General features: G+C 47.6%; 1 protein-coding gene across 1 annotated transcript in view; it reads right to left on the bottom strand.

Moving 5' to 3' along the window:
- The window catches only part of ABCA12 (ATP binding cassette subfamily A member 12), an 80867-nt gene extending 63467 nt beyond the window's left edge, over positions 1–17400 (bottom strand). The window contains exons 1-3 of the mRNA XM_066189434.1: positions 17332–17400; positions 13449–13542; positions 1353–1500 (exon numbers count right to left, since the gene is read on the bottom strand). Of these exons, the coding sequence (XP_066045531.1) occupies positions 1353–1500; positions 13449–13542; positions 17332–17400 (311 nt within the window). The remainder of the gene's footprint in view (positions 1–1352; positions 1501–13448; positions 13543–17331) is intronic.
- Between the last annotated feature and the right edge of the window lie 8346 nt (positions 17401–25746).

Raw genomic sequence — 25746 nt, 5'->3', positions numbered from 1 at the left:
CCAAGTCCCTTGATTTTCATTTGGCAGGAAAAAACACTTACTTCCTAAACAGCTTTTCAGAAGCCAAAAGCAGAAAGCAAGGAGGATTTGTAGCTATTGAAACCCATGGAAGACCTCCAGCTTTGGCACTAGAAGCTCCCATTTCTTCATTTCAATACCCCAAATGAACCATTGTCTAACACGCCCAGGGAAAAACAATGACACTGAGGAACAGAGCTGTGAATCCAGGCATCCAGTCTCCACGTGGCTTTGCCTTCCTTCCTCTTTTCTGCTGTGTGACCTTGAATTTGATTAGGATTCATCTTGTGCAACCTGCCCACATCCTTAGTCATCCTTCCCACCCATGGAGAGATTCTGACCACTGACTTGGCCTGGGAAATGATTCCCTCTGCACTAAGGAGGATCCTTAGGGAGCCACCAACCCCAGCACGGCCTGATGTGCTCTCTGGTGGGGCCCATCTTAGCTCTTCAGACTCTCAAGCTCTGGCCAAGGGGGATTTTGAGACTGTAACTATGGAGCAGACTCTCACCTGAAGGCAAAGATGAGCAACCAGGGCCATTGTGAGATGCCCAGATTTTTTGCTCTCCATGAACCAGCCAGGCCTCAGCGTGGCATGTTCCCCAGGGGCCTGACAGAACTGGGAAGCCAAGATGTAGAAACCACCCTGGCTGGCATGTCTCAAAGCAAACGCTTTGACTTCAACTGGAACATCAAGAAAACGAAATGGTCCCACTGAACATTTCCATTTCAGCAGACTGGCATTCCAAAAAAAAAACATGCCCAGCCAGCTCCACGCTGTAAATCTCAGTGCTTTCGTGGGCAAAAATTGTTTCTGCATCTTCATGTGTTTCCCAAGACATTTGATGGCCTGCAGACACCTGTTCTGGCACCTCGAGGACCTGCTCAAAGAGCAGCTGCTCCAGAACTAACATCCAAACTTCCACCCAAAGCATCCTGAACCGATCCCTCTCAGTGGCAGATCAGCATTCTGGGCTGCTCTGGAGGCAAGTCTGGCCACTGACCCGACCCAAAGTCGTGCAAAGAAATGTTCCTTTGCTTTGATCTGGGTAAGCTGAAGAATTTTTTCTCAGGCAGCAAAATTCCCTTCAGTAGAAGATTCGAGCCTGAATCAGTGGACACATTCCTGAGAGCTGTCCCTAATGCGATTATTTCTGGAGTGTCCAGCTGCAGCTGATAATTTAAGTGTCAGACGTGTTAAAACAGGTAGTTGAGGTGTGCGTGTTGTGGACAAACTTGTAGATACACACAGACATGCATGGATGCTCCCTCCCCCTCAAAACAGGCTTTGTTTTACTCCTTCTAACACCTGGAAATATTGAGATTCCCTTACAGTCTGAGGGATGAGATGTCATTAAGTCTTGGCAGCAGATCTTCCGGCGTGTATGGCGTGCCCTTACACCTGGCATCGGAATCACACAGCACCGTCTGCAGGAACGGGAAGAAGCCTGCACTGGGAAGGTTTCGGGGTGCAAGGTAACCTGGAGGAAGAAAGAGAGAGAAAATGCCATTATGATGATGAGGACATGCACTTTTCAGCCATATGTTTCTGTCAGGATGTGCTGCTATTTTCCCTTCCTAAACAACAGGACAGAGTCTCAGTTTCACTGAGGCTCCTTTCACTGACTCCACCCTGGCAGTATCATCTGCCAAATCTCACTACAAGCACCTCCTCAACTTTGACAAAGCCATCAAAGATTATTTAATCATAGAATGGTTTGGCTTGGAAGAAACCTTGAAGGTTGTCGAGTTCCAGCGTGCCTGCCATGGGCAGGGACACCTCCCACCGGACCCAGCTGCTCAGGGTCCCAGTTAATAGGAAGAAGAGACAAGCTATTTGTTCATAGAACACCTATCAGTCCTGAAGCAACTGCAGATTTCCCCCCTTCACTCCAAAATCCAGGAACAGGCAAGAAATGACAAAAATCCCCTTGGATTAAGATATCCTAATTCTGCCTTTAAAAAATGAAGTAAAAGCAGGCACATGGCCAGAGTAACCTGAAGCAGCCGTGAGAACGTGTTCCCCAAGACTTGCTGGATTGTTTTCTACACAATGCCACAATCTTTATTTCCAAACCAGGCTGTTAAAAACAGGGCTTTTACCGCAGGAAGGGGCAATGGATCCAGGACCAACAAACACCCTTTGCCTTTTGTGCAGAGCTGCCCTGGGAAGGCAGAGGAGCAATCCATCACCACCATCCCTCGCGCGTTCTCCCAGCTCCGAGCAGCTCCAGCACCATCTGCCTGGTGACCTGGGATGCTGGCAGGCAGTGCTGAGGGATGAGATCTGTGTCCCTGTCTCCCGTTTCTCCAGACACAGAGTGGACCTGAGCAATGAGACACTGGAGTGTTTTATGTGCCACCTGCCCCGTGCTGCTCGCTGCCAGCCCGCAGAGTTCACGGCCGCTCTTCCTCTCGGAGACAAACGCTCTCATAAATCTCCAAACTCTTTTGCCGGATCACGGCAACATATTATTTAAAATAATCATTTGGAAAATTACCTGGCAAAGGACATTGCTATTATTTCTGCTATGGAAAGGAGCCAGATTTGCTGAAGGCCTGCGGGCAGGTTTGTGGTAATTGATTACCTTGCTCTTTAGTCTTCAAAGATGACCCGAGACTCTCACTCAGGCACAGCTTTATCTCTCACCCTTCCAGCAAGGACGTGGTACTACATTTGTACAACACTTATTCATTACAGCAGTGGTCAACCCTCAGATGCTCCCAGAGGGCTTGGCAGGGGTAGGCAGAGTCCATGGCTGTTGGTCTCTTTGATGGAGACTGGATTTTCCTGAGCTTTTCTCAGCACAGTTGGTCGCTGCATTTTTGGGTCAGAACACAAGAGCTCATGGTTTAGCACAGGAGCTCCCACTGCTTTGGGCAAAACAGCAACCAGCACAGAGGCCTCTGAGACCTGCAGAGGTACAGGCACCCACTTTGATGGTGGTGGGATTCTCTTGCACACCTCAGTGGAGAGTTAGGAGTACAAGAGAAAATTAAAGGACATGGATAGCTGTCAGAGGAGAAGGCTCCCTGCTGTGGGAAGCTTCCCCCAACACTGCCTGCATCTCTCAAGCCGCCTCGGGAGTTATACCCCTCCCTCCCTCAGGAGTTACACAGCTGGCTGAACCAGCTCCCCGTAACCACAGAGCACCAAGGACAGCAAAAGAGCTCTCTTATCCCTACAGGCAGAACTTCTGGTGTTGGGGCCACAGGACCAAGCATCTACCACTCTAAAGGTGTTGTAGGGTAATTAACCTGCTGCCCACGAGGGAGACTTCAGAGCAGGGCACTTTAATCTGGAAGCAGCCTTGTGTGAATATCCCTGCTGCGTCTGTGGTGTTTGCCCTTTGGGATCACCAATTACAGCCCTGCACAACGTTCTGCACACACAGGCATTCTCCCCTCCTCTTCCTTCTGATCTCCCACACCCTCACTCCCATGCAGGGCACTGACTTGCACACCAATCCAAAAATGCACACCACAGACCTTACGGGATCGGTGTCCCTACCAAAATGAAGCTTCAAAGATGTGGGAAGCCATGAGGCCTGGGATGGAGGGCAAAGCCACAACGATGTGGAGGAGCTCCACCCTTCACTGCCCCCCACATCTGCCAACAACCACACGGCCAGGAGCTAAGCTGATGTCTCTTAGTAGACCAGGAGCAGCTAAAGCTGTGTAAGTCCTCAAGATAAGGCTGAATGGGGAACACAAGGATGGGTCTGGGGCGCACTGGTCTTCTCCAGAGACATGCAAGATGCTTACAGAGGTGATTAAGCAAGAGATCCTGACGAATCCAGATCAGAGGAAGACTCTTCCTTGAGGTACAAGTAGCAATAACAAATTCAAGAACTGGACTCAAAGGTGGCACACGTTGAACGAAGTGGGCAATTAAACAATCAGCTGCTGTATCACAAGTGAAGTGTTCAGCATCGGAACACAGCGATGGTTATCGGTTCTTTCTTTTCTTTTGAAACAGCAGCCCCAAATACAAAGAGCCAGGAATTTATGACCTGCAGTTCGGAAGCGCTGCCACTCGTGGTGGTGGCACAATGCCCGTGAAGACACCGTTGGCCCATGAGGTTGAGGCACTCGGTGAGACTCTGCCAACTCTCAGCAGATGCTGGGCAGTTTGCTGGCAGCTGGATGCAACCATGGGGCCTGATCCATCCCTGAGTCACTGCAGGCATGAACCAGTGTCACCCCACGATGCTCTTGGCACAGGAGCAATGCCAGGGAGGACTTTTCTGGAAGAGCCTGGGTTCTGACAGCAATTAGAAAATTAAGGAAGTTTTTTGAGAAAGACCGTGACACAGAAAAATCCAAAACGTCTTGGCCAGATTCCCGTGTGGTGTAAATTAGACCCACACTGGTTCTCAGCCCTGCATCCTGCAAAGGAAGGCATTTACCGATGCCAAGGTGAGTCATGAGATGAATGCTCTCCCTGCTCCATCCTCCCACCTCCACCCCTTTGCTGGTGGCGAGGAGACGTGACCCCACAGAGCCCCACGGGCTGTCCTGCCCACACAGATGAATTCCCTGCTGGCTCTGTGACCACTGCATGGATGGCCAGGGAGGAAGCTGCTTCAGGAGACCTCTGTAATGGCCTGCCCCTGCCTTGGCTGAGGTTTATCCAGCACGCCACAGACATCAGTGCACAACATGAGCACCAGCTAGGAAATGGACAGAAGGAGAGATGTACGTGCTCTGTGAATTTTAAAGGACAGTCTTTCCACGGCGACAGTTTCCCGATCTGGAGTGTAACACCCCCCACTAGAGACTTTTGCAGTATTTCCACTGTTGGGAATCCCTTAGTCTTCCACAGGCAGCTCCTCCTCCCACTCAAACCTACAGCAGTGCCATATCCAAGCCCCAACTTTGTGATCTCACATCACACACTAGAGCAGATCCACAACACATGACACATTATTTTTTTTTTTTCAATCTCCCTGCTGCCTTTATCTTTAAGCCTCTTAATTTGCTAAAACTACAATTTCCCTTGAAGGGTCCCACTACCAGTGCCTGAGTCAAGGGGGAGGGATCACTGCACCCACTGCTGCCACATGTCTGAGCTGAGAGATCACCCTCTCATACTTCTGCCCAAAATGATACCTCTGCAACCAAAATCCAAGCCCAGATCCTGTTAGCGAAGACTGACTTGGGCTCTGCCAGCAGCAGAACCCCAAGCACAGAGGCTTTTACTGCATCTTCCCACAGAGAGTTTCGATTTCCTATCCTCACTGAGAGAAGGGACCCAAAACTGAAGGGAAGAGGCATCCCAAAGGGCAGGAGAGGCCAAGGCCAAGGGCTCATGCTGCATGGGCTGGTTCTCCCTGTTCGGTAGCATCTAAGCATGCCAGCCACATCTCCAAGAGCTGGAAAGAAACAAGGCACGCAGAGCAGTAACAATAAACATAAGATACCAATTAATGCACACACGCCACTGGAAACTCTGGCTGTTCCCCATGTTGCTCTCATTCAGAATTTAAAAAAAAAAAAAAAAAAATTCTCCTATTTTTCTGAATGTTGTAAACTTCAGCACACTTCCCTTCAGCACGAGCTGAAACATTTTGTTTTCTTCAGGTAAAGGTGCTTGGTATAATAACAATGAGAAATGTCAGGGTGGTTCTAAATGTCATACAAGAGGGATGAAAATGACTATTCCACTACGGTCTATAAGATCAATTGAAATTGATCCAAATGGTTAAACCTAAATGGACCATGTTTCACGTTGCCACATTGATTCTGCCGCTTCCACTGCACTGAGGCTTGTGGCATTTGCATTATAGCTGAGTCCAGCCATTTGCTGATCCAGCCAGGAATTCAGCAGATCAGAGGCACAGCACCATGAACACATCAGCCCCCAGCTGAGTTTTTCTGGCTCCTACCCACCCCAAGTTTAGTGTCGCATCACAACCACTCCTCGGGCATGAAAAAATTCTCTTGCCTTCAGAATTCACACACTCTGACACTTCCTATGCTCTAAGTCCTTCCAAATTCCTCCCACAGTTCATAAAAAAAAAAATCCATACAAACCTCAACTCTGCCACTGGTGAATTGGAGGCACTAATGAGCAAATGGGCTCATTAGGAAGTATTGTGTTTAATTGAAAATGCATTCAGTCCTTGCCAAATCATATGAGGCAACATCCTAACTGGGATTTTTCAGCGAGGGAAAAGGTGGCCAAAAAGTGGTTTGATAAAGAAATAACTAAAGTTGGGAATGAGTGATTAAAAGGTGAAAAAATGATCACCCCTCACAACACACGGACAGACACAGTGAGACCAGGACATTCAGCAAACAGGACCAAAAATACCTTTCTGCAACAAACATCAAAGTGTTGTAGAACTTGCTGCCATGGGATATAGCAGACATTGATTTCAAAAGAATTAGACAAATTCACAAGAACACATTTGTCAGCGGCTACTAAATATGATCACTTGGATTAAACCCCTTCAGCTTCTGACTGAAGAAACCTTAAACCTGCCAGGATTTTGGTAGTGGAGGGAACGCTCTGTGCTCTGTGTTCCCACACGCTCTCTTGAAATCATCCCTGAGCAGTGGGAGTCTAACCCAGAGCAGCAAAAGACCCCAAACTGTTGATCAGCTGTGGTCCATATTTATCTCAAGAGTCACAAAAACTTCTGGGGAGAATATTTCCTGCTCTGGTGACCTCCTCCCAACTTTCTATGCCAAATGTTTGGCTGGCTTTGTGTACGCTCAACCTTCTGTCTTCCCTTCTAGTCTTTCTCGGTGTCACACATTAAACTTTAGTCCTCTCCTTTTTTCAACGGCCAAAAAGACAAAAGCGCCTGATCCATGACATGACAAAGATCCTGCTCCCCTTAACCACATGCAACTGCCCATTTCCAGCTTTGTTCACATCTATTTATCAGTAACAACTTAAGCTGCCCATTTTTTTTTTTTTTGTACAAAGCTTTATGCTAATGCCAGGACTTTGAATCTCTCTCCAAAAACTAAACCAAACCATCAAATCTATGGGATGAGATTAATTTTTAAGCAGGGTACTTTTTACACATGAATACCCAGCTGGCTTATGCCTTACCTATTAAAAGAGAATATTTAATTGCCCTGGCACTTCTATTGCTGTGACATTTAGTGCAATTTTTTTTTCCTAATATCTAATTTGACCCTTCCCTGGCATAATTTAAAGGCCGTTTCCTCTCATCTTTTCACTTGAGACATTGCAGAACAGACTGATCCCCACCTCACTACAGCCTCCTTTTGCATCTCCTGATTTTGAAATGAAAGCTCAGCAGGACCCCAGATAAATCCATTCAAGCCCCCCAGACACCCACTGCGGCTGGCTGAGATTCAAAACCTCGCATTTTTTTATCTTTACAGCAACAGGATCCTTGTTTTCTCATCATGTCCTCAGCTGTCTGCCGAGGACACTGCAATCAAAGCAGCAGACAACCCAGAGCCAGACTCCTCCCTCCCTCTGTGGCCTCCATGGAAGAAACATTTCATTTAATTGCCCAATTCTCCCCTCAAGCACTTCAGGCTCTGCCATAAGACCAGCCCAGAGCAGACAGCATCTACTTCCACGCTTATTAAACTGGGTAAGCTGGTTTTGCTTGCCCACAGACCTTCCACTTCCACCTCCTTATTTAATAAATTAAAAATCAGCACTTGGATGTGATCGCATCGGGTTCATGGCCCGATCAGGGAGAACATCAAGAGCAGAGAGCATAAAAATCACAAAGGAGCCGAAGAGCAGCAGGTGCAAAGGGAGGAGAAAGAACCTCCAAACCAAAGACAGGGACAAAGGAGAGGAGGAGGAACCTGGAACCCTGCATTGCAAACTCAGGGCAAGGTGGGGAAATGACAGAGTTGCTGTCTGCACCGTGGGGCAGAGCTGAGGAGGTTGACAGTGCTGGGAAGGGATGTTCCACTGCCTGAAGCACGAACACACCAGGAGAAAGCAGTAACTGCACACAAGCCCTTTTCCTACAGGGCTTTTTAAAAGCAATATTTAATGCAGACAAGGCTGACCTGGTCTTGTCACGCAGCCAGGTTGATCTTGCCTGTATGAGCAGCAGGGGACAACCCAAACAGGACCTAAGAAGAGAGTCAGGGCAGTTCCCAGCAAGAAACTGGACCCCAAAAGCTTAAATCCTTTTAGACTTAAATCCTATCTAGACTCTTGCAAAAACGCCTGCACAAAAACTCTGTTTACCCAACCAACATCTTTCACTGCTGAGTGCCTCCAGAGCCCAGGTTTAGATTCTTTAAACAAAAGTGACCTCCTTTCCAGAAACACAGGCATCCACAACTACTAATTTTGATCTAAGCCAAGCTGCTCAGCACCTCTGGAACAACACTTCTGCCCTTTTAGATCCCAGCACCCGGAGTGAGATGCTTCAGGAAGTCAAGTAGAATTAAGTGATCGCCCCAAGAGCCTGCTTTAATGGGAAAGGAAAAATCACAGTGGTAAGTCGGGAGTTCCTGGCTCCAACTCTGAACATCCTTCAGTCACACCCCAGAAAGAGGAAGAGTCTGTGGAAAGAAAGGGAGGTGGAGATTTATGACAAGGGAGGCATTACAAACATCTCAGTGTTCTCTTTAAACAATTGGTCTCCAGGCTAAGGCACTGTATGGCTGGGCACTGCTTCTACATGCAATATGTGTATAAATCAATGTATATGTATATTCCAGCAACTGTGGGGTTAATTAATATGACCCATGCCCCCTCCAGCTCTGGTTTAATGAAACAGAGGGTTATATGGCAGTCTGCTCCCTAGCAGAACAGAATAAAACAAAACATTCATACCAAAGCCAGAAACCCGATGAGGCGTTTTGCTGATCGCTGCAGACAGGCACAGACAAAAATCCGGTGCGTAGAAAAGGGGGGGAAACTGACAGACAAGAAAGGGGGGGAAAACGAAGCAGTGTAAAGGAACACAAGGAGTGGGACTTCTCCACCACAGGCGAGTGGTGAAGGAGAGCTTGAAGTCTGATATGTGCTTGTCTGTGTGCAGAATAGGCTCAACCCTGGGGGTGGATTATGACTTGCATAAATACCCATGACTTATCCAAATGAATGGAGTGGCCTGTGCAGCTGAGCCATCATCCCAACTCCCTGTAATTAGCATGGGAACCTATTAATTTTTTCCACATTACTGGGAAAAAGAGATGAGTACAGGTGCCTCCAACTAAGAGGCAAATTCCTGTAAAGTACAGCGTATTTTCAGAGTTTTCTCACCTCCAGGTGAGATACCTTCTAAGGCACTGGAGATCCGTGCTCAGGAGCTCGTGCTGAGTTCTGCAGTCAGTACTGGAGCTGTTCAAATCCCAGCTACCCATCACAGTAAGACCGAATGGGATGCAGCTCAGAGAGAGCTTCTCCCAGGAGCACTGGAGACAAGAGCAGAGTATCTGCTCCTACACAGTGTTGTACCACACGCCTCTGGCTCTCAGCTAGACCCAAACAGCTGCGCTGGTACCGACCACCAGCCTAGTGACCAATTCTGATGATATTTCCCCAGAATATTGGCTGCAAAGAGCAGCCTCGTGGAGGACTCTGCTGCTGAGTCTCTCTCTGGCTAACATCTCTGAGTGAATGCAACGCACCCTTGCAGGAATCTTCACAACGCTGGGGAAACCTGGGTGGAAATTCTGGGCAGAGGTGAAGGGTAGAAAGTGTTTCAGCGGGAAAAGTTCCGCCAAGTAATTCCCTGGCCGAATTTGGCGGATTTAAGCCCAGACCCAAGAGCACAACTGCTTTCCATGAGGAAGAGCTGTCTGTGAATGAGGCGCGGGTTTCACAGCCCAGCTGTCCCCGGGAGTGCCGCAGGAGAGGACCCAGGGTCTAACAGGAGCCAGGTTTGTCCCACGTCCTCCCCGCAGCCCAGCTGAGCAGGGTTCGGAGCCAGTGCTGGGGTAACCACACCCAGGAGAGCTCCTCCCGGGAATACTGAGGTGGAACTGACAGCAGGGGAGAGGAGGCCAGCAGGAAAGGAAGAAATCGGGCGGGGAGGGTGTGACAGGGTGTGACAGGGCTCGTTAAAGCAAGGAGAGTAATTGGGCTCCTATGCAGACTGAGTGGGCTGAGCCCTGGGGGACAGATTGTATCTCGCGCACAATTCCCATACCTTGCTAAAACCTGGAGGATGGAAAGGGACTTGTGTCCCTGCTCTAGAAAACAGGTGATACAGGCACAAAAGTCGGGATGATACCATCAAAGCCAGTGGCTTTCACCTGCAGGCTTCCAGTCCAGAGTTTCCTATTCCACACTTACACATCCCAGTGCCTCCTAGCAAAGACAAAGGCTGAAATAAAAAGGTCAAAAGTCACAACTGCAGTGTGAATAGTAAGCTGGATGGGGATTTGGTGTGTAAGGCTCTGGGATCATCACAGAAACTGGGTATGCAGACAGTGAAATCTCTTTTTCATTTCTCCTGACAGCAATCTCTGCTGACCTGGAAACACATCATCAAACAGAATCCCTGAATAAAGAAGAGAGATTGTGGGGGTTTTTTTACCTCCTAGATACAAGATGCTTTAGTTGTGAAGAAAATTATTTTTCAGACTTCAGCTCCTTGTTTTCCTCGGTGCTTAGTTCTCCTATGAGCATCTCTTGAGTGGTGACATTTATTTGGCATGTCATTTCCCTCTGAAGCTCAGTCTGGCACAAGCTCCCTTTGCATTAAGTGCTACACAATATAATTCAGCACAAGCAACTTGCTCCTGCAGGAAACCCTTGTCATTTGTTCACCCTTGACTGATATTTGCCAGGTAATTTCTCTACATAATCCTCCATCTATTCAATGTGTATCAGGTGTCCTCCAGAAGAAATTACTGTCTCGAATTTGAGCTGTTTTAATTGAAAAAAAACCCAAACAACTAAATAATAGATTTCATGATATTTCTGTGGCCCGGAATACATGAGATAAGCTTAGAGAGTGGGATTTTCTGTGGGGTTATCTCTAAGGCCCCAAACCTCGACATCTGAGAAGCTTATTCCATCTCTGTGCCATTGATTCTGGGCTTCCTGACTTCTGTCTCCCTGCAATAATCTCTTGACAGCAGAACTGGAAACAGCTTCTTGTCACTACTTAACGATTCTGTCTTAAGGCAGGCACTGGGACTCAGCATAAGGTGAATTTTATGAATAAAATGAATAAAATCCCCTCCTGTAACAGTTTTCCTAGATGTGTCCACCCCTGCCTGTTTTTCTATCAAAAAGAAAAGTTCCCAAGTGATTTCTCTTTTGCTTTTCAAGCAAAAAAAGTTTGATACATTTTTTTTCCAGTTGTCAAAAGAGTAATTGTCAAGCAACTGTTCTTATTTAACTATAATAGCAGCAGAAACTGGCTGTTTGATGATCTGGTTAGCATCCTTCTCTATTATTCCCTCAGGATTCTTAGATGGTCTCTGAACATCTGGATCACAAGAACACACCAAAACCATTATTTTCCAGGAAAAAAACCTCTCTTGCAATAGAGAGTTCCTATCATCCGCTTCTAAGAGAGACAGATGCCTACTCACATGCTTACTGAAACATGTACTAAAATAAAATTAATCTACAGAAGGAAAGGGAACTCATCCAAAGATACTGCCCAACCTTCCCCTTTCCTGCAAAGGACAACTGATGGTGCTAAGATTCATAAGATTATCCCAGTTAATTAGCAGCTCATAAGATTATTCCTGTTAATTCATTAAGGCAGAGATGTGATTATCCGGAGCAAAAACGCTCCAAGTAAACAGGTTCAAACTAATAACCGTGTCAAATAAAAGAATAAATATTTCCCCATCCAGATGGCTCTCTTGCCATCCAGCTTATCTGACTTATTGGGGACAGGAAGTACAACTGATGGGGCAGCGTGGGAGGCCTGCCATTTCCACACTTGGCAAAATCCAGGGTTTTCACAAAGTACAATGTGTTCTGTCTTGGTTGATCCAACTAGTTCAAGGGAATTCGGGAAAACTTGGAATATATAACGTGCCTAAAGAGGTCTTTTGCTGACAGCAGGTGGGCTTGGGGTTAAAAAATTATCCCAACACATCAAGAATGTCCTTTCCCATGAAAGAACCCCTGTGATACTTTCAGGAAGAACTTTCTCTGGCTCTCTCCATCCCTGCCTAGAGAAGGAGGCACACAATGCTTCACTGGGATTGGGCTGTAAACTCTCTGCCACAAGGACAGTCCTAATGGCATGTCTGACACTTATCACAGTGTGGTCCTTTCTCACACCTCACAGAGGAACGAGGGGCTTCTAGCCAGACAATCACACCTGGCACCCACCAGGGCCAACATTCCCAGTGTTCAGAGGCAGATCCCTCCCAACCACATCTCACACATGGGATAGCTACAAACATTGGGAGCCAGCTGCTTGTCTCCTCTGCTGCCAGGCTCTGCCTCCTCAGCTCCTGCATCAGTCTCCCTGCCCCAAAAACAAACCCCCAGCCCTGCCCACGCCAGGGCTTGGCTCCTACCAGGCCCATGACAGCCCCATGTGGCTCATCCATCTCTGCTATCAACCAGGTGTAGAAAACCTTTATGGTCCCTTCCAAGCCAAACCATTCCATGGCTCTGTCATTTGATTCCATTCAAAACTAACACCGTGAAAGATAAAAAAGCTCCCAACTGGCTGAACTCCTTGCTCTGCTTTACTCTATAACTTCATGAACAAATGTGCCCAGGGCTGGGACGAGCTGCTGAAGGTGGTGAGGGCTCACTGATCAGCAGAAGTGCTTCAGAGCAGACCCAAGTGCATCCCTGCTCTTGGGATGCACTTCCTAATGGAAGAGGGACACTTCCTAACCCAAGGAGCAAGGCTTGCAAGCGAGAAGCAGCTTGTGCAAACTCTCACCCATTTGACCCCCAACAACCACCCAAGGAGCTGCTATTTTAATTCAAGGGGCTCACAAGCACCATCAGGTCCCAGGAGCCAAGCAAGTCGTGGCTCTTCAGCTGAGCCTTAGCAGCGAGACACTTTAATGTGCACACCTTGCCTGTGGCATGCACGAGGTAAAACCTTTCCCGCTGACCAATCCCGTGTTTGCCACCTCACCTCCCTGATCACACTTGCAGGCTCTGCCCTCACTCCTTTTACTGAGTAAGCTCTCCCCCAGCTGCCCTCTCCTCCCCCAGTTTATCCTGGGAATTCATATTGCTGTCTACACAGCAGTATCCGAACAAATCTTGATGAGACAGTTCTTTAAGGTTTTCTAATTATAAAGCTAATTTGAAAAAAAAAAAAACCAAAAAAACCAAAAACATGAGCAAAAACAACCCCAGAGGAGCACACACATTTTATTTACGGCATGATGCATCCCAGGAAATTCTCCGCTGGAAACTACACGGAGCCAAATTTGTAAAAGTAACAAAACACATCCAATGAACACATCAGTCACTGAAATGAGAACTAAACCCCACAGACATAAAAACAAACCAGTTACTTACAGTTTTGCTGTGGTTCCGGAGGGAATTTGAGACGGATAATGGCCAAGATTATGAAAACAACCACAGGCCAGGAAATTAAAACAAACGACCATACCTACAAAACAGCAATGAAAATATATCGGTTACGTTTGTCGCATGGACGTTACCCAGAGCCTGTCTGGAATGCACAAGCAGTGCCCTAAGTGAGTTATAGGGTGCATTGTAAATCACACCTGTCTTGGCATGCATACAATTAAAATCCAAGCGTTATCTATCCAGGAAGAAAAACTACCGGAGACTTTAAGAGAGAGCAGCAAGGCTGAAAGCAGCACAAGGTTTCAGTTTGGTTGATAATTATGGGGGACAGGGTTTACCCAGCTCTGAGACATGGCTGTATCCCAGTAAAGGCACACTGGGAAGCACCAAACAAAAGATAAAGCAGCTGCAGTGTGAAAGCTCGGTTTCACTTTCAGGGATATTATGGGTAAATAGGACTTTGATTGAACTATACCCCAAAACTGAAGTGTTGGACAAGCCTACAGGGTTTTCCCCCCAAAAATTTAGCTGTTTTTCACAACCAGTGGATCCTCAGGGTAGAGCTGGAAGGAAGGGTTTTCACAGTGGTCATTCACAAGATGTGGAGCTCAAGCACAGTAAAGGAAGGGGTTTATGGAGTTGTGCAGCCCACCTACAGAAAGAGCATCTGAGCACCCATCATCAAGAAAAAAACCCTTATAAGAGCTTCTGACCCCAGCAGCCCAAATCCCTGGCACCTTTCCATCTCCAGACTGCAGCAGTCCATACAGGTGGGCTGAGATGATTCCCAGAATGGTTTTGCTTAAAGCCCATCCAGTTCCACCCCCTGCCATGGGCAGGAACATCTTCCACTATCCCAGGTTGTTCCAAGCCCTGTCCAGCCTGGCCTTGGACACTTCCAGGGATCCAGGGGCAGCCCCAGCTTCTCTGGGCACCCTGTGCCAGGGCCTCAGCATCCTCACAGGGAAGAGTTTCTTCCTAATATATAACTTAAGGTGGAAGAGAAATCATGTAATATTGCCCTAGTGTGCTGAAAAACACATGAACACGTATAGAACTCTTGCCTCTGACATGAGGGTTGCCCCTTTCAGTGGACAAGAATTCAGAAAATACTAGAACTAATCATCTAGTATAGTAAACCAATCTGGGGAGGATGCTCAAAATCTTAAAAGACAAACCTTGGAGTTTCGTGAGCTAGGAAATCGTAATTATTCAAATAATCCCCTGCTTTTGCACTAGCTGGCGAGCTGGCTCCCATGCTTACTAGATTAAGAGTTTTCCATCCATCAGTAGTTAAGCTGAAACTACTCTGTGCTACAAAATTGCTGTTCTATCTTCATGCCAATTTTTGGGACTGCAAAGATGTCTTTCTTCAAAATAATCCCGTTTTTCATCGTTGTGTTGCTGGTTTTTTTCAGGTCGGCACGTATTACCCAAAGCTGTTTGTTTTTTTTTCCGAAGTAATTCCAAGCCCATAACCATGTTTTCATTTCCTGTAACACTTACTGGAACGTAAAGCCAAACAGACAAACAAATCCTGGAGAGCAATTCAGCTTAAAGATGGTTGTTCTACAGCACCTCTGTCCCCATCGTCCCCGACGGGGTGACTCAGGCTTGAAAGTTGGAGCAAATTCATGCCCCAAAATAGGCGAGTGACAGACATCAAACCCCAAGGCACCTCCCCACACACCCCTTCAGAGGGTGCTCCTATCATTTCAGCATTTTAGCTCAGACAGACAGTACCCTTCCTGCTTTTTATGTACACACTGCCAACTTGTAACAAGATCCATCACCGACACTGACATATTTTAGTTAATTTTTTTTTTTATATCAGATGCTTTCCCTATAATCAGTCCCCAAACACGCAGTTTAACTGTGATTAATTCTCATGCAAATGGTATTATTAATGTGTCCTCCTTGTTTAGCACCACACAGGCTAAAGTAAAATTATGGGGTAACAGCACAGAAACTGATATTAGTCAGAAGCTGCCTAAAGGAAGGGCCGGACATCTGTCACATTCCTGGGATAATAAATGAACACTGATTGTTCCTACACAGGAAAATCGTTGTCCCTCCCCATTTTGAGCCACAATGGTGCTTATACTCCCCACTTTCCAGATGTGTCTTCTCTCAGTACCTCTGCCCTGTGACTTAATTGGATTTAATAGTAGCTGGGCACATCAGTTGCAACATCATAGGATTCCCCACTGTCCCAGGCATTTCTAGTGAACAAAAACAAGACAACCATCCTGGCCAAACTGCTTGCAGGTGGAACGTGTTGACCTGAATGGAGCCACAACCAACCTCAATGTGGCTCTTGGGACAGTAAGAACTGTGATGTAGGTTGCCTAATCCCTGAGTTGCTGGATTAGTTCACGGATAAAAGTTGATTTAATCTCTCAGATCTTACTTAGGACCTCTGGGTGAGTGCACATTTTCTCTCCCCTTCCTGCCTCCGTTTAAATAATGAAGTGCAACACGCAAGAGGCACTAATATCTCCAGGTCCCTTTGGCACTCAGGCCCAACTTCGCTCCCCAAAAGAATCTGAGTTTACCTCCTCACACCCTCCCCAGTCTGAGCAAGCTTCCTAATTTGGAGCAAGAGAGGGAAATTAAGGAGGGTTGCAAGGCATGCCTGCCATAAAATAGTCAGCAGTGGTCAGATTTTTATTTCAATTGACATTTCAGTTCTACAGAGTTGATATTTCAACTCCACAGGAGAGCAGAATTACAGCAAGTCAGACTGTGGTCAGAGGCCCAGGTAGGGCTTAGGTGGCATTTACTCTGGGTACACAAGAGCTAAAAGGGACCCAAGCCTTCTGCTTTTAACGAGGCTGTTGCAATTTCCCTTGAGAAATTAGAGGTAATTTATTGGGATTCTTCTGCATCTCAGGAAAAGTGTATTTTGCAGCAGTGAAGAACGCTGTAGGGCACACAGCATATCCACAGGAGTCAGAGGCACTCAGCACCTCCCTGAATCAGGCTCCACAACAAAGAGATAGGGCAGGGTAAGCTGGAGCAGACCTTGCAGAAGCACACGGTCATCCAAGGCCTTTCACTTCCCCCTCACATCACACCCTCCATGGGCATTACTCTTTGCTCAGCACTTCCTGTGCCTGCCAAGGTTTCCATTCCACCAAGGCAAGTTTAAACCCCACCACGTTTGGGTCACTGGAGCACAGGTTGTGGTGCAGCTCCCTGAACTGCCCAGGCTTCTGCTGAAAATACCACGCTTATTGTATTTGTACCTAAACCGGACTGGGACAAAACTGCCCTCCCTGGCCATGCAATGCCTCCCAAAGGAACATGTGCTCCCTGATGCTGCTGCAGCTCAGATCACTCTCTGGACATTGCTGGCAATGGTTTATCTTTCAGACAGAAAGATCATTGGGGTGTTTGATTTGCAGCGCAGTGGACGCACTGGAAATCTGTCCTACCTGCATCTCTTGGAGCTACGTATTTTGTTATCCGTCCTTTCCAAAAGGCTCTGTGTAAGGGCAGCCCAATCACCCCCTAATCCCAGGGGCTCCTCAGAGGCTGTACACCAGCCACGGGGTCTGCTCACACGGCAGCAGGTACAGAACTGCAGCCCTAACTCAGGTCTGCCCACGAGTCTGTGCATGGTTTTGTTTGCACAGACATTGTCCCGAGGGAACAAGAGAGGCATCTATGGTACCCAGTCTGGACTCCTGAGCCCTCCTGCGTGAGCTTCACCTTCACTTCTGTGCCACTCCCTTCCTTCCTTCTGCTTCTGCCACCACCCTCCCATTCTAACAGCACAACCTTCCTTTCTGCAGTGCTCCCCTCGCTCCTCAGCTCCCAGCGTTTCCAGGCTCTCCCTCCTGCACTCTTCTGCTCCCACACTCACCAGCTGCCTCTTGACACTCAGCCAGTTCTTCCAGAGCAGGATCCTGAGGTGCTGGGAGAGTGCAGCCATCCTTGGCTCACCCGACCGAAAGTGAGGGGGCTGCGTGTTCCTCCTCCCCGCGCTTAGGAGGCAGAAGTGGAGGCTCTAACCCAAAAGGGCATCCAGTGTCCGAAATCCAGGCCTCTGCCTCTTCCCCACAGCATAGCTCTGAAGCAGCTACTCCATCCACTTGTGGCTGCCGTACTCCCAGGAACTGTGGCTCCTGTCCTCACAGCAATAGCTCCTAGCAAATTCAACAGGTTCTTCCTCTCTGGGCGGGCGGGCAGATGCAGCAGCCTGCCTCCACTTGTGTTAATTACAATATCCAGCCTCTCCTGGATGCTCCCTGTCCAAGCCCACACCGATAAAATGGATAGCATTCCAAAAAGATGCTTCTGCTTAAACAAAAGGTGATGCATGCCTCCTCCTCCCCATGATGAAACTCCCTGTCTGCCCACACACAACTTCTGCTGGAGAGGTGTCAGCAGCAGCAGCAGCAGCAGCAGAGTTAGGCCACTTGCCAGGCCAGTCCGACTTCCCCAGGCTCACAGGGAATGGCTGGGAAGAAAGTATCCACAGCCACAGCATGCATCTTGCTGCCATTGCTGATTTGGAATTAGGGGTGTTTGAATACTTCTGAATGTCTCAAGTAGACCTACCCATCCAAGTAAATTAAATGAAAGAGGTGAAAAATACTTATAAGTCAAAATCTCAGGGACAGATCTAACTCCTTGGCTTCCTGCATCTTCCCTTTCCTCAAGGAAATCAGTCCTGGGGTTCTCACTGACTGATTTCCATGAAACGCACTAAATCCCCTGAGAATGGATCAGATTTCACAAGACTTCAGAGTACTAGCGTGGCTTGAATACTCATTATTCAACTCATCATTGAATTTCCCAAGCTAGTGGTACCTAAAAAGAACAGCCAGTGATGACAGGAAAGAGAAAAGGCAGGTACAGAGCGAAGCAATGACAGCAAAGGGAACTGCTCATTGCACAAAGGGACCGGCAATTGATCTGCAATATGGATTTGTGTGATGGGCTCTGGTGAGTTGGAAGAACTCTGATCCCCCTTGGGTGTCTGGTAACACTGAAACCATCCTTGAAGCACTTGGCAAGCGATGGAAGACATCACTGTTCTCAGCATATTCCATGAAAGACACCCAAAACCATTCCTGTACATGACATTTCAGCCACAAACTAACTTTAGGCCTCAAAAATGAAAACCATCTTGAAGGGGTCCTTGCCAAACTCCACCCAGGGACAGGAGTGGAGGCAGCAGCAGAGGAGTTTTGATCCAAGGGTTGCTGAAAGCACTGAGAGGAAAAGAGGAGAGGAAGAGAGAGATGTAGCACTTGGTGAAGGGAAAACAGCTTCTCTGGATTGGTGAGGAAGCACTGCAAAGGTGGGAATGGCAACAGATCCAGAGCAGTCCCTGCCCCACATACCTTCAGTCTAAATAGACTGCACATTCCACTGGTGGGAGTGAAGCTGGAGCTAAAATTAACCTAAAAGGCTTCCCTGGTATAGTTTTAATAGCAGCGGGAAGAAACCTAAACGTCTAACCTTCCAGCTCTACATTCCTTTTTTATTTTTCCTCTACTAAATATCCTTAGGAGGGAGAGGGAGCTCATTTGGGTCTGGGAGCTGAGAACAAGCACTGCTCCTTGGGACACTGTTCTAGTTCAGCTCTGTGTAGGAGGCACAGCCAGATTCACTGCATTTGGTCCAAACATGATTTGCAAACTTCATTCGCTTCCTCTCTGGGGCTGAAAAAAGAAATCCAAATATAGATAATTCTGCTCTGAGGGGGTAAGAGAGAAGAAATTTATAATTTCACCATTTGCTGCCTTGCCAAGGTCTTCTAAGGCAAGTGTCTGATTGCTTCTTTTTGGTATTCAGTCAAACAACTGTTTCAAAAGAGCACCATGATTTGGATAATAATTTTCCCAAGCAAATGCACATCCTTACTTCCTTTGTGAACTGAGTCAACAAACATCCCCCTTGGGAAGTACCCAAAGGATGATTTGTTCGAGATCACCACTGTAAAATCAGAATAACTCAATGTCAGTTGGCTCCCAGAGCACCTGCATTCAACTCCCCAAACACCACAGCGTTCCCATTCCAGAAGGCAAGATGAGGACTTTATTAAACCATTACACACTTTCTGCTTTTTAATTCCTTTACTAAATAATTCCTTTACTTAATAATGCCTGCAGATGGCACAGGAAGCTGTGGACAAAGTGACCAGAGCAGGAGCATATCTCAGTGTGCCAGTGTGCAAATAGCTTGAGGGAGAAAGGAAGGAAAGGCCAAAATTCTTCCCTCTCCTAATACATCCTCAGTCGGTTTGTTCCTCTGGTTGAACAACTAGGGCTCTTCTGGGCTGAAGGGCAAACCCACTGAGGGGTGGTTCAGATCACTGAGAAGAGAAGCGGCATCTGTTTCTGTGCCCATGGAGCCGAGGAAGCTCTCAGGGGAGCTCAGAACTGTGATTTTATCCAATGCAAATGATCAGAGCCGTGATTCATCCCCTGTACTGCAGCAGCTCACATCACCCTGCAGGGGCTGCAGCTTCCAGGGCAGGAACGCTCACCTCACACAGCCAGAACTCACAAACAGGCCTTTCCTTGGGATGCTCTGTCAAGTAGAGGAGTTTCTATTTCAGTAGCAATGAATGCATTTGTGCTTCCCAAGCGTGCCCAGTTACCTCTATGAGAAATGAACACTGAGGCAAGTGATGCAAGACAGAATAAAGCCCATGAATGAATGATCTGCAAGAGTGTTGGAAACACTCTTGCAGGAGGACATGTCCTCACGGGTCTCTACCTGTCAGGGCTGGCAGCTGTGAGAGCCACAAGCAGCAGCAAGGCAGGGATCCTTGAACAGAGCAAACTGCTGTGGAGGAGCTGCTGCACAGGGCCAGTCAGGGGGGGCTGGGGGCTCTCTCCAGCCCTAACACAGCAGGGGGATGAGAAGAAATGGCCACACTTGTCATTCATATCTGGCTGGTTTCTTGGCCAAAATGACAGCAGCACCATCAAATGCAGCTGTCTGCTCATGAACACTCCTGGCTTGGCTGTGAAAACAAGGGGAGTTGGATCAAACCCGAGAGGGCAAGAATATTTACCCCCTGGAAGTCAGTGCCAGTCTCTGTCCCTGGGAGTGTTGAAAAATACATGTGGATGTGGCATTTGTGGATGTGGTTTGTGAGGTGAATGTGGTGGTGGCTGTGTAGATGTTTGGACTTTGAAGTCTTCTCCAACCTCACCAATTCCAGGATTCTAACATCTTCCTTGCAGCACCAAGGAAGGTAAAATTTAAAAGTCTATAACCAATTTAAAGCCCTGCCTCCCTCACGGGCAGAGCAGCAGTTGCCTGAGGACTTGCCAGCATTAGGCAACACAGTGCACAGCACTGGATGATGCTGCAGTGGTGTAAGACAAACTGAAACACCACTTGGGAAACGGTATAAAAAGGCTTTTGTTGAGCAGCCCACAGCATTTCCCAGGAGAGGCAGCACATACCCTCTGGGAATTGCCCCTAGTTCCTTCCAATGGCATGGCAGGAGCCTGGAAACCCAAATTCCTACATTTTTCCTGCGTGCCTAAATTCAGGCACAAGACGTGCTTTTGAGAGAGATGCTCACTCGGCATTTTAAAAAGCATTCAGAACACCCAGAAAAACAAAAATCGGGCAGCACTATTTCTAGTCACTATGACACTGCAGTTGATGTGGCCCCACCATGGCACCACTCTGCCACCAAACACATTTCCACTATTCATTGGCGATGTTTTCCCCCCCACTATTAAAATGCATTTGCAAAGCAGCCCCTCCTGGAAGCAGTTTTCCCTCAAGCAGGCTGTCACTGTCAGCAGTACAAGGATTATATCACAGAGGGCCTGCTCCAAAGAGGTCAAGGAGAACTGTGCAGCTGATTTTTGGCTCAAAGTTCTTTGATGTTAACTCCTTATTGCCGCAAAGCATCCTTGTTTCCAGGAATAAGCCCTCAGACCAAGTAGAGCTTTGGGATACTCTGATTTCAGAGTAGACAAGCACAAAAGTAAATTTTATTTTCGCCCAAGTCCAAGCTTGCTGCAACTGAATTAGAGGCATGACAAGCTAAAACATTTGGGACAGGATTTGCAGAAGAGCTCATCACTGGTTTTTATACTCTTATGTCAACAACGCTCTGCTGGAGCAGATTTAGGAAAGGGCAGGGAAATGCAGCTTTTGGTTCTAAAGCCACGGTGCCTCCGTTCAGAAGTGCCCTGTTCCCAGCCAGTCTTTCACCCTCCTCCTTTGCTCCCAAGGTCACCTTCAGCCACATGTGGTCCTAGCAAACCTGCAGGTGCGTGAATCATTTCCCACCACGCCCAGCACCGAGGGCTGGATTTGTGAGGCTCCCACACACACACACCTACCTTGCCACAGGGATGCTTGCAGGCTTCACACTCCCCCTTTTCCAGTGCTTACGAACTCCTGTGAGCCCACTGACACACAACACTGGATCAGGAGTAAAAGTTAGTCAGCAAAGAGTTTTGGGCATAAAATGATCAAGGAAAGGCAGCTGCTGCTGGTAGATCCTGGCAGGCACCAACAAGCCCAGTTTAGTCTCTCGCTGGTACAGCAGAAGGTCACCAGTAGAGCCACCCCCCACTCCTCCTGCTCATGAAATAAGCCCAGCAGCAACGTGCAGTTCTTCAGAGTATGCAGTGAAGCCTCTGAGTTGGGGTCTGTTGTGCTCACACAGTCGTGGGTGGGGCCTGCTTCATTAAAACCCGTTCTCAAAAGCCTTATTCCTGGGGCCAGGCCCTGACTCCCAATCTACACAAACCCACTGAATCCCAAGGCTGGAGCAAGCGGGTGATGGGGGAGTTTCATTAGGATGCCCTTTGACCCTTCCTTCAGATCACCAACGATGTTAAACCCAGGTCTGATGCCAACAAGGGCCGGCTACCAGAGTCCAAATCCTGACATTTCTCATTTATCATTTTGTGCTTTCAGGTGGTTTCCAATCTGCCAGCAATGCTCCTGTCCCATCACGTGAGCCTGGACAGCTGACAGATGGACTAATTAGGGATCACACTATTCATGGCAAGGCTGATAACAAGGTCAAAGCAAGGGCACTGTGAAAAATAGATTTGACTTTGCGAAGAACAATGGGTATTTCCAAGGCTGGGCACAATTTGTGCTTTCCAAACCAAAGTGTCAGCAAAGCTGCCCAAAAAAACTCCCAACAAAACAGCTTGCAAGTTAAGAGGCCTAGGAACAGACTGTAAGGATAAGGAAACACAGAGGCAGGATGTGCTTGGGACAACGGGTGGGCTGTTCTGTATGCAATGGAAACATATTTCCTGAAAGATTAAAATTGTATCAAATTAAAAATTAACTATATTTGCACATCAAAGGCAGTTAAATGCTCAGTCATATGGATTCAGTAGTCTTTTCCCTACGTTCCATAATGCAGTGGTTTGATCCAATATACATAATCACACAAAACCCAGGAAAACCCATAGATTTTTATTATATTATGGGATAATAAAATACCTACCTAAAGGTCTACTCAGATTTAGCAATAGAGCTGTGAGCAATGTTTGTCCCCCCCACAGCTGGAGTGTGTTCCCACATGGACTTTCTAAAACGAGCCCAGGGCTCCCAGCCCAAGCACTTACCACATTCTTTCTCTACTACCTGGCTGCACATTTCAGTGAAGAATCTACAGACCATTTCTGTGGGATTGAACCACCAACAGGCTTGGAAGGTGTGGGGAAGGGCAGCCAGGCAACCCCACAAGCTCAAGCAAACAGCAATCTGAGAGCACAGTCTAAGGACACGGAGCCACCACAGTCCTGCTTAATAGGTTTCTAGGGTGACTATCCATCACCAAGTCACCCGGGTGTTATTACAAAATCAGCTAATTAAAACCACACCCTGAGATCTAAACGAGCATAGGGAGTGCTGATGAGTAATGACAAGTTACACAAGGCCTGTCAGCCTCCTGGAGCTGGGAACTGCTAGCTGTGGAGAAAAATACGTGTTGTAATAATCCCTCACAAGCATCGCAGTGGTGGAGGAGCACAAACAGGAGCGCAGAAGGGCTTGCTTACCTACAGAATATTTCTGAGAGCTCCTTCATTCCTAGCAAAGGAAAGGTTAAAGATCTCTTTTCCCTCTTCGGGTCACAGATAAAAGGCAGCTGTCCCAAAAGAGGGTTTGATTCTCTGACTCCCACGATGGAGATGGGCAATCTTCCCTGAATGGGCAAGGAAGACGGCTCTGCAATCAGCCTGGGAGAGAGTGCTCACCCCTCCTTTCCCTAATGACTGTAGCACCAGGCACCCTTCCCGGGAGGAACCGGCCTGGTCCTTCAGCAAGTGCAGTGCACAGGAGAAGGGCTCATTAGAGGCATGCCCTGAGTTTATGGCCTGCATTTCAAAACCTGTGTGTGCCTGAGCACAAGGCACACGGGCTGATCCTTGGAGAGCCGGGGCGCAGGCGGAGACACGTGCTGGGAGAGGCAGCTCCTTGGGAGGGGCTGCAGGATGTGCTGGAAGATGTGCTGCCACCCCTCCCACCCCCAGGCCTCACCTGCACAGCCCAAGTTTGCAGTTCCTCTCTCCCTGCTGCCTGCACACCCTCACTGGGGCTTCCAGGATGTGTCCTCACCCTGGGAGGTGTGCTGTGAGATGCGCATCCCTGGATGTCCAAGCAGACAGATCCCACTCTAGATTCACACCTCAGAGAGTTGACTCGTGCTGCAGTTTGATTTTTCAAACAGAAAGGACAGCAGCATGAAATCTTGAGTTGATATTGGGACTTTGCTGTCACGTGGAAGTTATCTTGGGCACGGAACAGAGAAAGAGGAGAAATTAAACTCCAGTACTGCTGGATGGATTTGTACAGCAAGTCCAGCAGCTTTTGGATAGCCACGGATGGTCAATCACACCCAAACCAAGCCATGGCTGGTGGGCACAGAGTGATGCAGGACCTCCTCAGCAGGTCAGACAGGTCCTGTTTGTGCTGGTCCCACCCCGTGTGCACTGTAAAGCTGAAAGGCAAGTTGTCTACAGCCACAACTCCAGGACCTCTGAATGTCTGGCAGGCCTGGCAGACCCCTCTGACTACTGGCAAGGTTGTTTGGTCACTGTGTTCTGGACTCCTTGGTCTGAAGTCCAAGATTTCCCAAATGTACTGCTGGGTTTTGCAGCTTCTGGCCAGAATTCCCCTCACTGCCAATCTGGATGCCTGAAAATCTCCAAAAAGTGACGGTGTTTGTTACTTCTTGGTTTCTTTTCCTTCCCCCTCAAAAACTCCTGTCCAGAAAAACCTTTGCATTATAAAAACCCCTTTTAAAATACCCCTCAGACCCATCCCAAAGGATGAGCTTCCTTTTGGATGCCATTACAACTACCACGATCAGAAATGTGCACAGCAGGACCAGTGATAAGAGAGGAGCGCAGGACAGACACTGTGCCCGTGTGTGAAGATGAACACCTTTGGGCAGGAAGTTCCAGTCTGCCTACAAAGGGCCCCAAAGAGCTTCGTTATTTATGGATAATTATCATCATTTCGTGTCCAAAGGTCTGCCCATTTTCTCCAGCTTGTCTCAACAAAGATCAAAGGAAGATTCACCAGTGTCTTCCTCTGCATTGCCAGAAGGTAGTAGTAACAACAGTAATTGGGGCTCTTTACAGTCAAAATGCTTATAAAAAAACCTTTTCTAATTATTTAATAATGAGACACTTGATGATGCACTGGAAGCAACATTCATTGCCTCCAAGAAAGCAAGAAGTAGCATCAGAAGTCTGCTTGAGTTAAAAATGCCATGGAAGAGGGTGCCCTCTGTAGACACCAATCCATGGGAAGGAGCTAACTGACACCTGCCTTTCCAAAACTGATTCCAGGACAGCCTGTGATAGATATATACCTGTATCTCACTAGCAGTGGGCGAGCAAGGCTCAGTTTTGCCATCCTGACAACTGGAAGACAACATTAAGGACTCCTGAGGGCAAGTGGGATTGTGTATTTATCTGGGATAAAACTTCTTCCTAGAAGCTAAACCAGAGGATGAATGTGGAGGTAATATCCAGCATCATATGACACAGCGAGGCATGAACCTCCTCACCAGTTCAGGGTGTTTGACTTGTGTGAAGAGACCTGAAGTGCACAAATAACACAACAGATAATAGCAGAAATCAGCAAATAACAGAAAATTGTCTCCTTTTGGAAACATTTTTCCTCTCAGCCCATGAACAGCAAACTGGGAGCTCCGTGATACCTAGACACGGTCTTCATTTGACTAATCCAGCTATTGTAGAGTCAACAATTTATCTCCTGCATTTCCATGAAGCAAATTAGGCACAGATTAATTTGG

The sequence above is a fragment of the Chamaea fasciata genome, unplaced genomic scaffold (assembly GCF_029207755.1).
Source record: "Chamaea fasciata isolate MVZ Bird 193981 ecotype frontalis unplaced genomic scaffold, bChaFas1.0.hap1 SCAF_8, whole genome shotgun sequence".
NCBI lineage: Eukaryota > Metazoa > Chordata > Aves > Passeriformes > Sylviidae > Chamaea > Chamaea fasciata.
This window is presented reverse-complemented; position numbering and strand designations above follow the sequence as displayed.